The sequence below is a fragment of the Engystomops pustulosus genome, chromosome 4, assembly GCF_040894005.1.
Source record: "Engystomops pustulosus chromosome 4, aEngPut4.maternal, whole genome shotgun sequence".
In the NCBI taxonomy this organism is placed as follows: Eukaryota; Metazoa; Chordata; class Amphibia; order Anura; family Leptodactylidae; genus Engystomops; species Engystomops pustulosus.
This window is the reverse complement of record NC_092414.1, coordinates 13,346,922-13,365,346: the sequence shown is the minus strand read 5'-3', so window position 1 is coordinate 13,365,346 and position 18,425 is coordinate 13,346,922. Positions and strand designations below refer to the sequence as shown.

At 42.6% G+C, this 18,425-nt stretch overlaps 1 protein-coding gene across 10 annotated transcripts in view; it reads left to right on the top strand.

The window, feature by feature from the left end:
• The window catches only part of DGKI (diacylglycerol kinase iota), a 223,620-nt gene that overhangs the window by 70,103 nt on the left and 135,092 nt on the right, over nucleotides 1-18,425 (top strand). For 3 of the 10 annotated variants that reach the window (XM_072145177.1, XM_072145176.1, XM_072145174.1), the window contains exon 1: nucleotides 15,200-16,436. The exons of 4 other annotated variants lie outside the window; for them this stretch is intronic. In XM_072145177.1, the coding sequence (XP_072001278.1) occupies nucleotides 16,033-16,436 (404 nt within the window). In that variant the 5' untranslated portion in view covers nucleotides 15,200-16,032. Of the gene's footprint in view, nucleotides 1-15,197; nucleotides 16,437-18,425 lie in introns of those variants that run through there. 3 more of the 10 variants (XM_072145180.1, XM_072145178.1, XM_072145175.1) reach the window with 2 other exon arrangements.

Sequence of the window (18,425 nt, the reverse complement as noted above, 5' to 3'; positions counted from 1 at the left end):
CTTTCCCTATAGACACTACTATCATTTTTCTGAAATCCTCTGTGCTGCTGGGGTCCTACATTTCATTATCTAGTTGATATGACCATGCAAACGTGCCAGTGTTAGGTATTGTCCGTGGAGAGAGGTGTAATCAGACCTCTGTGTATGTTTTTAGTAGCAGCAGGACTGTGAAATATGGATTGTTTCTGGGGATGCGTCCTCACACTGCTGTGCTCTGTGCTCTCTGCAGTCAGTGTTAGGTATTGTCCTTGGAGAGATGTGTAATCAGACCTCTGTGTATGTTGTTAGTAGCAGCAGGACTCTGAAATATGGATTGTTTCTGGGGATTCATCCTCACACTGCTGTGCTCTTAGCTCTCTGCAGTCAGTGCTATGTATTGTCCCAGGAGAGATGAGTAATCAGACCTTTGTGTATGTTGTTAGTAGCAGCAGGACTGTGAAGTATGGATTGTTTCAGGGGATGCGTCCTCACACTGCTGTGCTCTGTGCTCTCTACAGTCAGTGTTATGTATTATCCCTGGAAAGATGAGTAATCAGACCTCTGTGTATGTTGTTAGTAGCAGAAGGAGTGAGAAATATGTATTGTTACTGGGGATGCGTCCTCACACTGCTGTGCTCTCTGCAGGTATTGTCCATGGGGAGATGAGTAATTGTTAGTAGCAGCAGGACGGTAAAGTATGAATCCAGAATTGTACTGGGGGTGTCGTCACACTGCTGTGCTCTTTTCTCTTTGCAGCCATGGCAGACCTTTGTGTATGTTGTTAGTAGCAGCAGAACTGTAATATATGGATTTATGTTCCATGATTGTACTGGAGGTGTCCTCACACTGCTAGGCTCTTTGCTATCTCTAGGTATTTCCCCTGGAGAGATGTGTAATCAGACCTTTGTGTATGGTGTTAGTAGCAGCAGAACTGTGAAATATGGATTTATATGCCATGATTATACTGGGGTCGTGTCTTCACACTGCTGTGCTCTCTGCAGCCAGTGTGATATTGTTAATGAAGATGTGTAATCAGACCTTTGTGTATGGTGTTAGTAGCAGCAGAACTGTGATATATGGATTTATGTTCCAGGATTGTACTGGAGGTGTCCTCACACTGCTTTGCTCTGTGCTCTCAGCAGGCAGTTCTAGGTATTGACCCTGAAGAGATGTGTAATCATGTGTATGGTGTTAGTAGCAGCAGAACTGTGAAATATGGATTTACATTCCAGGATTGTACTGGGGTCGTGTCCTCACACTATTATTGAAGCTCATAATTTAGTTTTATAGCTTCCATCATCACACTGCTGTGCTCTTAGCGCTCTGCATTGAGCTGATGTACAACCCCCACCCCCTCCAGTTGGAGTAAAATAATCTACGATAGCTGTTTGGAGGGGAGGGGCTGAGCACAGCAGTGTGAGGACTCCTACATATAACTACTAAGGTGCCCAGTTCCATCCATTTTTACATGGATCTAAACTTCAACAATTTAGCTGTAACATATTGGTCCAATTTTAACATACCCTTATGGGGTCAGTGGGGGAAACATTCAGTGGCCACTTTCGGGGGGGGGTGGGGGGGATTGCCTTACATAGTATGTATGACCTCCCAGGTAGCCACTAATGGGGGCAATTAGTACAACATTTAGGCTATATCCAAGGTATATGCCATGTATGGCCTCTCCTTTGGCTATTGGGGGGCACTTAGTGTTACTGTTAAGCTATAACTAAGGGATATGCCATATATGACCTCCCAGGTAGCCCCTAATGGGGGCACTTAGTACAACAGTTAAGCTATAACCTAGGGATATGCCATGTTTAACCTCTTGGTAGCCCCTAGTGGGGGCACTTAGTACAACGGTTAAGCTATAACCTAGGTATATGCCATGTATGACCTCTTGGTAGCCCCTAGTGGGGGCACTTAGTACAATGGTTAAGCTATAACCTAGGGAAATGCCATGTTTGACCTCTAGGTAGCCCCTAGTGGGAGCACTTAGTACAACGGTTAGGCTATAACCTAGGTATATGCCATGTATGACCTCTTGGTAGCCCCTAGTGGGGGCACTTAGTACAACGGTTAAGCTATAACCTAGGTATATGCCATGTATGACCTCTTGGTAGCCCCTAGTGGGGGCACTTAGTACAACGGTTAGGCTATAACCTAGGTATATGCCATGTATGACCTCTTGGTAGCCCCTAGTGGGGGCACTTAGTACAACGGTTAAGCTATAACCTAGGGATATGCCATGTTTGACCTCTAGGTAGCCCCTAGTGGGGGCACTTAGTACAACGGTTAAGCTATAACCTAGGGATATGCCATGTTTGACCTCTAGGTAGCCCCTAGTGGGAGCACTTAGTACAACGGTTAGGCTATAACCTAGGTATATGCCATGTATGACCTCTTGGTAGCCCCTAGTGGGGGCACTTAGTACAATGGTTAAGCTATAACCTAGGGAAATGCCATGTTTGACCTCTAGGTAGCCCCTAGTGGGAGCACTTAGTACAACGGTTAGGCTATAACCTAGGTATATGCCATGTATGACCTCTTGGTAGCCCCTAGTGGGGGCACTTAGTACAACGGTTAAGCTATAACCTAGGGATATGCCATGTTTGACCTCTAGGTAGCCCCTAGTGGGAGCACTTAGTACAACGGTTAGGCTATAACCTAGGTATATGCCATGTATGACCTCTTGGTAGCCCCTAGTGGGGGCACTTAGTACAATGGTTAAGCTATAACCTAGGGAAATGCCATGTTTGACCTCTAGGTAGCCCCTAGTGGGAGCACTTAGTACAACGGTTAGGCTATAACCTGGGGAAATGCCATGTTTGACCTCTAGGTAGCCCCTAGTGGGGGCACTTAGTACAACGGTTAAGCTATAACCTAGGGATAGGCCATGTATGACCTCCCAGGTAGCAGTGGTCAGATATGGGAAGAGGAGGCATCACATGTTCTCCAGATATTTGGAGCCGCTCTGACTCCCCTGTTATTCTTCCCGAGGGGTGGTCCTCCCCTGACAGGCGCGCAATTTTTACTCAGCCCCTTCTTTGTGTGTATTTAACAACCTGATTATTAATGTCACCAATGTTAAAGGATCCAGGCGCCGTCTCTATGGAAACATGGGGAAGTGGGCCGGGCTGGCGAAACGCGAGAGGATCTATGTTCGGAACGTTCTTCTAACAGGCAACTTGAACATGTTATAAAGCACATTATATTGATATCGGGCCTCTTAACTCCTTCTTTTCCAGGTATACAGTCAATGCACTCAGCTTTCCCAAGATCAGATTAGTAATAGGCCCCTATTCCATTCTAGTAATAGGGACCCCCCCATTCTTACACAGAGGGGTGGGGGCCCATGTGCTACCGGAGAACTTCTTCAGCTCTTCAGGTTTTACTAGAAGCTCCTGGGCCAGAAACTGGGCCTAAGAGTCTTGTTTCAGAGAAAAGGGGGTGTGGCACACAAAAAAGTGGGAGTGGCATGCGGTCTGACTGGAATCCCCAAATTTCTGTCGTCAGGACCTGTTGTCTAATATCTTACTTCCGGATATCGTAGTTTGAAGTTACAGGCCCAAAGCCTGACGATGCACTACTACCAGGTTCTGACACGGCCCCATGTGACCTGACACTAGAGGTCAGCCATGTCTAGGGCTCACACACACCTCTATGAGAGCAAGACATTAGGATCTTACAGTAGTGCGGCCTCTGGCCTTTGGCCTGTAACGTCAAAGACGTAGAAGAAACTCCATGTATGGCTGGTTTTTGAGGTTGAGTTCTTGAGGTGAGTCATAGATGATGAGATGATCAATAATCAGGGAGATCTGCTAGTAAGTATTACATTTCGCTGCAGTGCCACCTCCAGGAGTAATGAAGAATTACAAAAATTCCCATTTCAATCAACGGGACTTCGAAGGAGGTCCAAGGCAAGGGACCATTACTGGAAGGAGGGTATTTGACTGAAGAGAAGGTCACACAACCATGGGACAACGCTTAGATGTGAAGATCTAGGTGGTTATCTGGACAGCAGGATCCTATACAGTAGATGAGAGTCGTGTTGTTATATTTTTACTTCGGGACACCCCTTTAAGGGGGCAATTCAGGTAACAGGAATATAGTGGGTTATTATACCCCAGAGGAACCTTCACTTTTATACAAAACTCCTCCCCCGCGATCCTGAGGGGTGGGACATGTTCTGAAGTAAGAAGCCCCGCACCTCCAGAAGTTCTGTTCCATGGTCCAAGAAGGTCACTTTGGCCGAAACAAATTCTGTTGGCTAAGTCAGAGTTGCCAAAACCTGGCTCAAACCTTCTACGAAACCTTCCACGAAAACTCCTTTAAAGGAAATCTACCACCAGGATGAAGGATAGTAAACCAAGCACACTTACATGATGCTGTCTGCCCCCTCTCTTAGGATCCATTCTTCTTTTAGTTTCTTATGCCCTAGTTTTTACGAAAAAAGGCTTTAAAACATATGCAAATGAGCCTTAGGGGCACTGGGATGCGTAGATGTTAATGGAACCTGGAGCCCCTCAGGCTCATCTGCATAATTTTTACAGCCTTTTTTGTAGAAGGGCATAAAAAGCTAAAAGAAAAAGGGATCCTGCCAGCGGGGACACACACCGGCAATGTAAGTCTACTTGGTTTACAATCCCTCATCCTGGTGATAGATTTACTTTAAGCAAAATTCAAAAATGGATAGCACCATATCTTCAGTGTTATTCCCTATTTTTTCCATAATTACCGTTTTGTCGGGTATTCTGACCATGTGATCACTCTCACCCAATCATCACCCAAGCCTCTTATGACAGTCGTTGCCCTGGAAAGTCACATGTGGCCACCAGTTATGTTCCCTTATATTAAAAACGTGGGAATTTTTGATCTTTTCCGTAGAATTTTTTTTAAAAAATGTAACAGCTTGACATGTGACATATAAAATGACGCCCACCTGTAAGTAGATTTTTCCCGTCTTGAATGTTTTATACGTTTATGGACCCAGCAGTGCTGATATGTCCAGGTGACCCCAAATGGTTTTGGATCGTAGTCTATAAACCCCCAATTTTTAAAAATTCGTTTTTTGGAAAAAGCTGACCGGAGATGACCGGAGTTAATGAAAAATTTCCATTAATATGTAAATATGAGTAGAGTTCAGCTGTGGAGCGGGATGAGCTGCCTCCAGGGATGAGGCCGGTTATATTCATCACGAATGACAGGACGGTTCTCCGGGCAGGAGCAGAGCCGAAAACAGAGAGCTACCTCCGAGCACTCGTTAGGAAGAACATACAGAAAGGAGACGGATTGAAGACACGTCCGTCCGGGAGAAAGATGAAATAAAGTTACATTCTGAGAGACTGTCAGACCCCTCCACCTAGAGGGGATATCACATCATCGTCATCTCTCTGCTTGTCAGAGGGAAGAGTCACAAAAAGCATAAGAAGATGATAAAATAGAGCAAAAACAAAAATAGGAAAAAGTAAAAAAACAAAAAACAAAATTTAACTAATTATAAAAAGCACAAAAAGGAGAAATTCAAAAACAATAAATATATAAAAATGCTAATAAAAACCCCCAAAAATAACAGAAGTGAACTAGAAAAGAAAAAAAGGAAAACATACCAGACATTGGGGCAGATTCACTTACTGGTCCCGTCGTAATCCCCGCCGTGCGTTGTCCGACTAGGATTCAGGTCTGCCGCGATTCACTAAGATCGTGCGTCCAATTTCCTGCATCTGTTGCTTATGCGCCGAGGTCCGCCGGAGTTCACCTTCTTCTTCCCGGTGCATGTGAGTGCTTGATCTTGCGACACAAATGCTTTTTTAAATTGCGCTGTTTGTCCGAATCCGTCCGGTTGTCCGATGGCCACGTCCCCCGATTTCTGTTGCATGCAAGCCGGCGCCGATGTGCCACAATCCGATCGCGTGCGCCAAAAACCCGGGGCAATTCAGGGCAAAAGAGAAATATTCGGAAAACCCGACGAAAGTGCGTCCGACAGCCCCTTAGTAAATGAGCCCCAATTTTTTAGAACAATTCTAAAATAAAAAATAAAATAAAAAGAATGAAAATCTAGGAAAAATAAAAAAACAAGCAAGTTGCAGAAGTGAACTAGAAAATGGGAAGAAAAAAAATGTGAAGCATACCAGAAATGAAAAATAATATATATATAAAATAGAAATCGTATAAAACAGAAACGTAAAGAATAAAAATCTAGGGAAAATGGTAATTTAAAAAAAAACTGACAATAAGTAGAAAAGGAAAGAAAAAAATGTGATAAAAATATTTAAAAATAGAAAGTAAAACATTCCAGAATGCCCCAAAGATCACAAATCACAAATTATAGCATTTTTATAAATTCATGTAAAGTTCCCTCTTACTATCTCCTTACCAACATATCACTAGAATTCTGGCCTTTAAGTCCCACCCCCCAAAATCTAAATTATAATTATATTTTTATAAACCACACCTCTTTTAAAAGCCAAATCTGTCTGAAAATTGGGGACAGTCTTGAAAAATTTGGCAAGCGGGTTCATCGAAGAGGAGGCAGTCTATTGACCGAAAGATAGAACTACATGGACCGGAATGGTGGTCGCCCAGACAGGAAGTTGTGTGTCGCTAGGCAACCAGAATTTTTAAGCCTTATAAAATAATTGAATGGGTGAGGAGAATAAGAGAGATAATCATGGACCCTATGTAGGAACGTGACTGTGATGGTTGCTCCCATGTTTCCCTCTGTGTGCCCCCGCTCCAGCCACAGCGCTGGACTCATCTGACCCGGCTCCTGCTCCCCAGCGGACTGCCGTACGCACGAGTCCCCGCCTCCTAGGGCGCGCGCCCGGCACCTGTCAGAAGTTTAAAAGGCCGGCGCACTACTGATTGGTGCACTGGCTGAACACCTCCACCTTATTAACTAGCACCTCCCTTCCTTCCCTGCTGGATCTTTGTGCCTATGCCTTTGTGAAAGCTCCCCCGCGATATTCCTGCGTTTCTGTGTCTTCCTGCTCCTGAGTTCCCGTGTCCCTGCGTTCCTGTGTTTTGGCGTTCCTGTGTCTTCCTGCTCCTGAGTTCCCGTGTCCCTGCGTTCCTGTGTCTTCCTGCTCCTGAGTTCCCGTGTCCCTGCGTTCCTGTGTCTTCCTGCTCCTGAGTTCCCGTGTCCCTGCGTTCCTGTGTTCCAGCGTTTCTGTGTCTTCCTGCGTTCCTGTGTGTTCCTGCTCCTGAGTTCCCGTGTCCCTGCGTTCCTGTGTTCCGGCGTTCCTGTGTCTTCCTGCTCCTGAGTTCCCGTGTCCCTGCGTTCCTGTGTCTTCCTGCTCCTGAGTTCCCGTGTCCCTGCGTTCCTGTGTTCCGGCGTTCCTGTGTCTTCCTGCTCCTGAGTTCCCATGTACCTGGGTTCCTGTGTTCCTGCTCCTGCGTTCCTGCGCCCTGTGTTTCTGTGTTCCCCTTCCCATCTGCCTGGACCTCCCGTTACTGACCGCGGATTGGACTTGACCCTGCGTTTCTGCCGCCTGCCCTGACCCTGTGCCTGAACCCGACCACAAGTCTGTCTTCCGCTAAGGTACCTTGACCTCAGTTGCTACTACGGTCTAGTTGCACCTGTGGCACCCTGCCGCAGCAAGACCTTCCCGCTTTGCGGCGGGCTCTGGTGAAGTCCAGGTGCCACTTAGACTCCGGTCCCAGGTGTCGGGTAGTGCCACCTCTCATGGTGGCCCAGAGGGTCCACAGACCCAGAACCTGACAGTGACCCTCAGAGACTATGTATATATGGTGACTTCGGTAGAGATCGCCTCGAAGGTTACATACGGCACACCGGTGCGGTCGGCAAACGTTTGGGAAAGTCAGATGTTTTTGTCTCATTGTAACGGTATCCTGTGTTTATTGGCGCTGACTCACTCTCATCCGCCCGCCATGCAATATTAATGGGCTCTTAATGAGGACTCTGCATCATTTGTCTTTGAGCCAGAGCCAGCGGGACGTTCAGTCTCATCCACTTCGCCGTCCATTTGACAGACGTTTAAATCATTGTTTTTCCTTTTTTTTTTCCCCAGTATTTGCAGGAATTTAGAAAAAATTGCTGATTACTCAGAACACATCGGACTCTCGGACACAAATTTTTAAAGGGGTTGTCAACTTTTTAAAATTAAAAAAAAAAAAAATGCAGTAATCGTTGATTGTGTCGATCAGTTGTAACCTATCAGTTTCCCTGCAGCGCCACCACAGGTGAAAAGTGAAATTACATCCTGCACAATGGACCGTATACAAAATGCATGCATAGAGAGACTTAGTTGAAAGTTCTAAAGGGATGTTCCACTTTGTTACCTTATTGCATTCTAAATCAGGCATCCCTTTAAAAGGGGTGGTCCAAAAAGATACAATTTCACTCTTGACTAGTTCATGTCTGGAATTGTGGCACTTCCTGATTCATGTGAATGTGAATTTTTTTTGGAGCCCCGGACCACCCCTTTAACTGGGACTCTGTTGGATACACATAGCTATCTTACTAGTAAAATGTCTGTGTGTCTTGGATCATGGCACTACCACATTGTTACATATTACAAATCTCCTTTGCTTCTGTGGTTCATAGATTTATCTACTTCTAGAAAAGCTGGGTGACAAGCAACATGGCTAATTAAATGCTCCAAATGTAACCGATTCAGGTTTCTATTATCCTATTATTATTATAGAACTACCTGAGAACATTTGTACTTCCAGTAGCCACCACTAGGTGGAGCTGAAGAGCTAACTGAATACAATGAGCCATAGAGTTATTGTATAAATTGTATACAGTAATCCTCTCAGCTCCCTCTAGTGGAGTCTTCAGGTTGACATAATTTCATCATGTAACTGGGGAAAGCTGGATGACAACCCCCAGCGGGAGCTGTGCTATTGACTTTATTGGCCATCACCCAACTTTTCCAGAAACTGACGTAGTGAAGTGTTAATGATTCATCTAGTTCTGTTTTCTTTAACCATACATGTGGTCGAGTGTTTCCTTCTGCTTTTTGTACAGATAACAAAAAAAATGCTACAGATATCGACCAATTTCTGCAAACTGTGCATAAAAGCCTTAAAGGGCAACTCTATTTACATTTCTTATATATTCTGAATTTCTCTCCCATCATACCCTGCGATAAAACCCCCAATATTAGGATCTTTAGTGCTTGTTTTTGCCCGCTGTGGGCCGTGTGTTTTGTATGAGCTGGGGTGGGCAGAGGGGAGTGGTTCTGCAGTACTAGTATGCATTCGGCTCTTGGGCTCCCTCTAGTGTTGCCTCGTAGAAACCAAACCATAAACTTTAGGATTATCTTTTGCCAATGTTTGGTAAATCATCCACAACCACAGCTGTACTGGAACACCCAACATACAGTGCTTATCCGTCCTCACGTGACACACCAGACTCTCATATCTGGACTTGCACACTAGATTAATATAGACCCCAGACCACTAAAATAAATACATTATCTTAAAATGTACCCCTTATTTCTCCAGATCAAAGACCAGGCCCCTCCTTTCCAGAGACCCCAGGTCCTTAATGTTTAGAGACTTCAGACCAGACCCCTCCTACAACTACAACTCCCAGACCACTGACTATACTAATATTTTCCCCAGACCCCAGACCTTACTACTCCAATTTTACATCCAGTCCTTCATACCAAATCCCTTCTTTCTACAGGTCTCAGACAATCATTCCAGCCCAGACCTTGCTTTTCAATAGACAACAGACTCCTCCAAAACTCTCCTTTCTCCAGCCCCCAGCCCAGACCTCTCCTTTCAGTAGACCCCTCCTTTCTACAGACCAACGCCTCCTCCCTTTACAAACCCAGGACGCCTCCTCCCTTTACATCCCCAGACCAGACCCCTTCATTCTTGAAACCATAGTTTGGACTCCTCTTAAGACCCCAGACCTAATACCTTATACCAGATCCCTTCTTCATACAGGTCTTAGACCATCCTTCCAGTTTACACCCCCAAGTCCAGACCTCTTTTTTCACTAGACAACAGATCCCGAAAACTTCCTATTCAGAGACCCCAGACCAGACCTCTCTGATCTGGTCTACGACTTCCAGATCAGACCCCACCTTTCTGGACAAACTTAAACTGGATCCATCATTTCTTTAGACCCCAGACCAAACCCTCTTTCCCCCAGGTTTGCCCTAATCCCTTGTTTTACACATCTGAGTTGATCCCAACAATTTACAGACCCCGAACCAGACCTCTCCTTTCTACAACTTCTAAATTAGACTCCTCCTTCCTGCACACCTCAAACTGGATCCATTGTTTCTTAGACCCCAGACCAAACACCTAAATCCCTTATTTTTACAGGCCTACAGTTTACAGGCCCCTGCCCAGACCTCTCCTCAAACCCTAGACCAGACCTTTCTTTTTTTATAGACCCCCAACGCTATATCTTTTTTTCAGACTAGTGGTTAGACCCCAGACCATATCCTCACTTCTACAACCCCCAGACCAGATCTCTGTTTTTTATAGAATACTCCCACTCCAGACCCCTATATAGAGACCCCACAAAGAGACCTGTGTTTTTTTTTGGTGGCGTAAGCATAAACTGGCGTCAGATTGGAAGGGCACCGGGCCAGACGTGTTGACCACTGAGCCACAGTGCTGCTACCCACTGAGCCAGTGTACTACCTGTAGTTGAATGTTGCAGTAATCTGAAAATCCTATGTAATAATATCCCGGTAATCCAGACTATCCCATAATCTGACGCCTGGTAGGTTGAAGAATATATGAAAAATAATAATCTGCAATATGATTAATAATCTGATTATTTTTCTCGTAAATCGAAGAGGTTTTTTTTTCCGCAGCGTTCAGCGGTGGATAATGATGACAGAATCCATCAGACACCCAGCACAAGGCACGGCGGCTGCACCAGCTGTTAGAAATATCTACTACAGGGCCCGAGCGTCTGACTGCATAACGAGGCCAAGACGAATTGCATCACGAATCTCCTAAATGTGCGAGAAGCCAGGGGTTAACCCTTTACACACCAGCTGTGACTAAGGATTACTGACCCGAAATGAGTTAGTGTTCTGGTACCTCAATTGCGCAAAGGGGTGCCGACAAGTGGCTACTCTGGGATAATCTAAATTAACCCTATACAAACCCCTAAAAAAGTGCTATGACAGCTGTTACAAAGCCATAGTTAAGGATTTACGATCCAAAACGCGTTGGTTGTCACTGATAAAAGGATTTTTATTAGTGCTCTGGCTCTAGCGGCAAGAGTAGGCAATGATGATTAAATCTGGTACAGTGAGAAATCAATTAACACTTTATACACCTAAAGCAATGACTTAAGGTTCTTGATCCGAAACGCATCAGTTCATCAGTGAAATTATAGTATTTCTATTGTTCTGGCTCTGGTGGATCATTGCCCACCCTTGTTGTGGGGGATGTGAGAACTGGAAAACCCCTTACAGGCCATAAGAGCACTAATGGTTAAGGATTTCAGACCCAAAACGCGTTAGTTATAGCTGATAAAAGGATTTTTATTAGTGCTCTGGCTCTAGCGGCAAGAGTAGGCAATGCTGATTAAATCTGCTAAAGTAAGAAATAAATTAACTCTTTATATACCATTCACAGCTGTGAAGAAGCAATGAATTAAGGTTCTTGATCCGAAACGCATCAGTTCATCAGTGAAATTAGGATATTTCTGTTGTTTTGGCTCTTGTGGATCATTGCACACCCTTGTTGTGGGTAATGTGAGAACTGGATAAACCCCTTACAGGCCATAAAAGTGCTAAAACAGTGGTTACAAAGCCATGGTGAAGGATTTGAGACCCAAAATGCGTTATTGTATCACAGTAATAAGGATTTGGCTCCAGGGGCAAAAGTGGGCTCTGTCAATTTAATCTGGTAATGTGAGAAATGGATTAACCCCATATATACCATTCGCAGCTGTGAGATTTAAGATTTCTGACCCAAAACGCATCAGAACATCAGTGAAATTAGAATTTTTTTTAATGATCCTTCTGGCCCTCATGGCTTATGAGACAGGTATCCTGGTTATGGGTAATGTGAGAACTGCATAAACCCCTTATATGCTGTAAAGGTGCTAAAAGAGTGGTTACAAAATTATAGTTAAGGATTTGAGACCCAAAATGCGTTATTAAATAACTGTAATAAGGTTTTTTGTTTGTGATTTGGCTCCAGGGACAAAAGGGAGCTCTGACAATGTAATCTGAGAAATGGATTAACCCCTTATACACCATTCATAACTGTGAAAAAGCAATGACTTAAAATCAATGACCCGAAATGTGTTAGTTTATCACCAAAATAAGGATTTTTATAGGTTTCTGACACCTCAAGCTGGTGGGTTATGTACCCCAATTGTGTAAAGAGACACTGATGTTACCTAAGCTAGAGTAATGTGAGGACAGAATTCCTTACACGCACAAAAATTGTGCTAAAACAGCTGTTGCAAAGCTATGGCTTAGGATTTTTGACCCGAAATGCGTAATTTATTCCTGAAATAAATTATTTTTATTAGTGTTCTGGCTTCAGGAGCAAAAAGTTGCTATTGACAACCAAATCTTGTAATGAATAGTGAGAAATGAATTAACCCCTAATACTCCATTCACAGCTATGAAGAAGCAATGATTCCTGATGCGAAACGCGTCAGAACATCACTGAAATGAGGATTTGACTTCTGTTCTCAGGGCTCATGGGTTAGGCACCCTGGTTGTGGGAAATGTGAGAACTGGATAATCCCCTTACATGACAAAAAAGTTCTAAGACGGTGGACACAAAGTGATGGATGAGGTTTTTAGACCCAAAACGCGTCATTATATTCCTGTAATATTGATTTTTATTAGTATTTATGCTTCAGGGACAATCGTGGGCTCTAACAATTTAAGCTGGTAATGTGAGAAAAGGATTAACCCCTTAGACACAATTCAAAACTGTGAAGAAGTTCTTAGAACTCTTTGCCCGAAATGCGTAACTATAACATAGACAGAGGCTTGTGAGGCAGGAACCCTAGTTTCGGAAAAAAACGGGTACACTTTGCCGTCGTATTGAAAAAATTGATTGATTAACCCTTTACAATCCAAGGAAGCTCTAAGACACCAATGTTGGATTTCAGATCTATATCATATCAGAATATCATCGAAGGATGGTATTTGTAGTGTTTTGGTTCTGGAAATCATGGAGTATATACTTTGATGGTACTAAAGGGGAACTGACCAGTCAAACCGTCGAGGCTAGCATATTGTGAGAACTGAATTTGTTCCTTACACACGAGCACAGCACTGGGACACCTGTTTAGAAGCTGTGACTAAGGTTTACTGATCCGAAACGCGTCATATGCCTGAAATAAGGATTTTAAGTGTTTTTGCTCTAGGGAATTGTGGGTTATGTGAAAGTAAATCTGTCTGGGCCAGGGTAAGGCGCGAAAATAGATTAACCCCTTACATACCAATACAGTACTAAGACTCCTATTAAGAAGCAAAGTGTTGAGAAGCTATGACTAAGGTCTTCTGGCCTGAAATGCGTCAAATTTAAGAATGTGTCTTGTATTCTGGTCCTTGGGGCTTGTGAAACAGAAGAATAAAATGGAAAAACCCCTTACACAACAGCACATTTATAAGACTCCTGTTTGGAATCTAGGGCTAAGGATTTTTGACCCTAAACGTGCCTACAATGATAATTTTCCTAGCATGTTAGCAGGGGCTTGTGGGGCATGTACCCTGTTGTGCAAAAGGACCACTGCCCAGACCAGGTTATATGACATAATGGATTAACTCTTTACACACCAACAAAGTACTAAAACAGACTTTTTAGAAGTTATGACCAAGGATATCTGGCCCGAAACGCGTCGGTTTATCACTGTAATTGGGATTTTAGTAGTATTTTGGCTCCAGAGGCTTGTAGGGCATCTGACAGGGTTATTTAAAGGGGCGCTTACTAGTGACTCTACCCAGGCCAAGGCTTTTAAATACAAGGCCGGGGCTGTTGAATGAATTTTTAACCCCTAAGCTTCTTTAGGATTCGGCACAGTGTTCTTTGAGCTCTCATTAAATATCCACGATGCAGCTTTCTAAGTAAAGTTTCACTTCAAGACAGGAAGTTAAGTTTTAAAAAGTTCTGAATAGCAGAGGAAGTGGAGATTGGTCGTCCTGCAACTGTAAGAAGAGAAAGCCTGAGAAAACTTCTACGAGATCTCTTCGGGACGTTGCTCGTATTAACCCCACAGGAGGCTCAGGATTCCCATGCACTTTCTATGTGGAAGTCCAATCCCCACCGGACTCCACGTACCGGAATAACATCCAGCTGCTTGTTTACAAAAAAAAAATATCCTTCTGCTAAAAACTTCTGCAGCTTTTTGGAAAAATTCATCTTACAGAAGCCGAGCAGCGCCTGTAGACCATCCCTGCCGATGGGCACCCATAATATCCAAATCAAGATGTCGCCCTTGACACCTCCACCATCATGATGACGGAGTGTAGCACCAGCTGACAGCCATGGATATTCCGGAACGTGACCTCGGACTGTTATATACTTAGTGGAGTTATTTTGGGAAAAATATTTTTGGGTTCGCTCTTCCAGATGCCTTCTTCTCATGATAGATAACTGGTTATATTTTGATTTGAAAAAAAAAAGTAAATTTTTTATTTTACATTCTTTTAATTTCATATATTTAGTTTTTTTTTCATTTTACATGTATTTTTTATATTGATTTTCCTAATTTTTTTTAAATATCTGTTTTGCTCTCTTTTTTTACATTTTATGTTTATTTTGCATCTTAGCTTTTAACACTTTTTTTAATATCTATTGCAATTATTTTTTTATTGCTATGGATTTTTTGGGGTTTATTCTTTGCTTGGTAGTTAATGCAGGATTTAAAGATGTCGGTCGGTATGTTAAACTAGAATTTTTCGATTTTGACAGTTTTTTTTTTTTTAAAGATAAATTTGATTTCTTTTCTAATTTTGATCCAATTTTAATGTTTTTACATTCATTTTCTTAATTTTTTATTTTTATAATTCTTAAATCTTTATTTAAAATATATATTTTTTTTTAAATTTTAGACCTATAGACAACATTTTCAAAAAAATCTAATTGAAGTTATTAGAATCACGCATTTTATTTACTTTTTTTATTGTCCCATTTAAAAAAAAAAAAATATTTTGAATAATTGTTTTAGTTTTATTGCATTTTTAGTGTGTTGTATGCTTGGTGGTTGTTATAGGATTTGATTAAGGCTGGAGATTTTGTGATTTAATAGGAATATTGTACTCCGGGCCTGTTCTGTTGAGTATTTTATGTTGTATTTGTATTTCAGTTGTATTTTGTATTTTGTTACCTTCCCATTGGGTTATGATAGTGTAATCTGGTCTGAACGAGAACCGTAGAGCGATGTCTATGGACTTGAGCTTCGAAGAGACTTTCAGAATTGTAGCATGTCCCACGCAGTTCTTATACATCAAGCCTATCTGTGGTTTATGGTTTTTTTACCCCATGCTCTTCGTCTTGAACTGAGTCTAAATTTGGAAACAACCTGTGTAATTCATAGCATCGAAATCCCGAGAGAGTCGAGGCAGACAGGAAGCGGGAGGCTCATATTATAGCTTCTAATGTAAACATAGGTCAACTGAGGATTTTCATATATTGCCTCCGCGCCTGAAGTGTAACTCTCTCCAATTACATTTTTCATTTACGAGGCTGCAATCTTATCACCCCTTCCTCACACCCTCCTCCTTCTTCTCCCAGCAACTCCTGACCCTTACAGTATAGGGCCTGTTTAATTCATGTTTTTAGACTCTCGACACTTGGTTTATTTCTTCGGGAGTGGCTTACCTTAGGATACAAGTTACGTTTTGTGTGACCTACATAAAAGAAAGATTGTAAAAAAAAGAAAGTAGAGCAAAGGTGAAGGCACTCTGAATCGAGGCCTTCAAAGAGTACAAAGACTCTACGAGGACCATGAAATAGGCAACGTCAAGAGTAAAGGACGTAAGGAAGAGTAAGGAAACCAGAGACTTCATGGGTTGCGTTTGAGTGTTCAACCTCGTTAGAGAAGAAGTTAAGACTTTTTGTGGTCCTCAACCTCTAGACGCCATGGAGAAATTTTTTCATCTCCATTTTACCAAGTCTGGACCAAAAGAATCAGACAGGAGAATGAGTCTGGCGGCATCGAAAGTCAGGCGTAAATCCGGAGCTGGTGGACCATCTCTGGGACTACTAGCACAGCGAAGGGTGTCCGTCCACGTGGGCAAGAAGAATGTAGACAGTCGGAGGAAATCCAGCACAGCACCGATTAGGGTCAACCCAAGGTTTGCTGTGAAGACCACTAAAAAACATACATTGAAGTCTGAGAAAATTCAGAATGTAGAGGACCTGCTTTGGGACATATGGATGGATTGTAAGGTTCTCAATCAGGCGAGCCTACAACCCCAGGAAGAAGAGGATGATAGTTATACATCCAGCAGTGACAGCTCAGAAGGTGACGACGGAATCTCAAGGTTTGTAAAGTACCCAAGAAGTGGGGGTGGTTATAATTTCTTATGTAGATTGGTTGATTTTACTTTTTTTTGGTATATTATTGGGTAGTCACTTAGTAATTTATTTCTGTTTGATGTGTTAGTTTTTACCATGTTTACATCTCAGAGTTTTTTGACTAGCCGGCTGATCACAGAGATCAAACTAGAGGGCACAATAAGTTCCCAAATGATCAAAATCCATATGCTCCACCTCATTTTGGGCAGAGTAGGTTCACATGTTTTTCTTTAATGCAGCCCTCGTTGGAATGGTAGAAGGCCAGGGTGTTGGGGCTAAGGTTACTAATACAAAAATATTACTGTGCTTTGTCAACAGCTCATCGAGAGTCCAATATATCTCCATGGTAACAGACTCCAAACAAACCGTTTGTTGTCTGATCATACACATATACATTATTTTATCTATGACCTACTTCTTGTCAACATACATTTTGTAGAATGGCAAGAAGTAGAGGATAAATGTCTGGCTTCATTATGACAACAGGTCAGACTACAAAGGTTTGTTTGTAGTCTGTTACTGTGGAAACACATAGCTATAAGCTGGAGCTGCATGTTCATAACATTGGAAGGTTTTTAATCAAGATTAGATTTCAAAAGGTGGTTTGGTGTAAAGTGGTTTAACCTTACATGACCTGTTCTATTCTGTCAGCTCTTTTTTGGAATTTTTTTTTTTTTACTTTTCTCCGTTTTCACTGACGTATCAGTATAATATGTGATGTCTATCGCCGTGATGCAGTTGTTCTGGTTTGTGGCTTGTCGAAGCATCATAAAATATTACCATGATCCATATCTGTCGAACAAAATCTACGTTGATCAGCAGAATAACTTGATAAGTGTAGTGATTGCACGGATGGTAGATCTGACACTACAATTTCTAGCGTTGCCTTAGTCTAAGACTAAATCTTGTCTAAGATTTAAGGGTTGGGTGAGGTCTACTTAATTCTATCCGGCTGTAGAGCACAATCGGTACAATCTTAATGCTTTAGATTACTGGTACAGGCGGTCCCCTACTTAAGGACACCCGACTTACAGACAACCCATAGTTACAGACAGACCCCTCTGACCCCTGGTGAAGCTCTCTGAATGTTACTATAGTCCCAGATTGCAATAACCAGCTGTAAAGTGTCTGTAATGAAGCTTTATAGATAATCCTTGGTCCCATTACAGCAAAAAATGTTTAAACTCCAATTGTCACTGGGGCCAAATTTTATTTTGTCTGGATCTACAATTCTAAAATATACAGTTTCGACATACATACAAATTCAACTTAAGAACAAACCTCCGGACCCTATCTTGTACGTAACCCCGGGACTGCCTGTATTATGATGGTGCCATAAATTCTTTCATGTGGTCCTGCCATAAAGCAGGGATGGACCATAAAGGACACATGGTGCTTGCCCCCTGTCTCAACGATCTTGGCGACCCAGAAGGTTTCTACCACCCAATTCCCTCTAGATCTTCAAAAGTAACTAATGGTGGTTATACATCTTGGATACAATAAATCCTTACTTTGATGGCAGATGTTCCTTCTGACCAATCCTGGTTGCTTTTTCTTATTTGAAAAAGAAGGATTTTTCTCGAAATCAGTGGTTGAAGGAGAGTGGAGAACCCCCAATACTCATTAGGTACTCCTCTTGTCCCATGGAAATTGGTGGGCTTGACCTAAGGTCATCTTAAGTGTATGGTCACTTTGAGGATTGAAGCTCCTGTACCCAATCTACTTACACTAAAAACTTCATAAATCATTGGAACAGGTAGCACCACTAATTGCCCTTGAATAGGCAACTCATCCTTCTTCCCTACCAAAACAGATGCGGAATTCCCACATACATAGCAAATTGTCATCAGGTTCTGCGTTCTGTAGAATATTGCCCCTGTAATGTGCGATACTACTTCTATGGAGGTTTGTGACTGAGTATTTTATTTCTAGGCATCTCCATTAACCTTATTCAG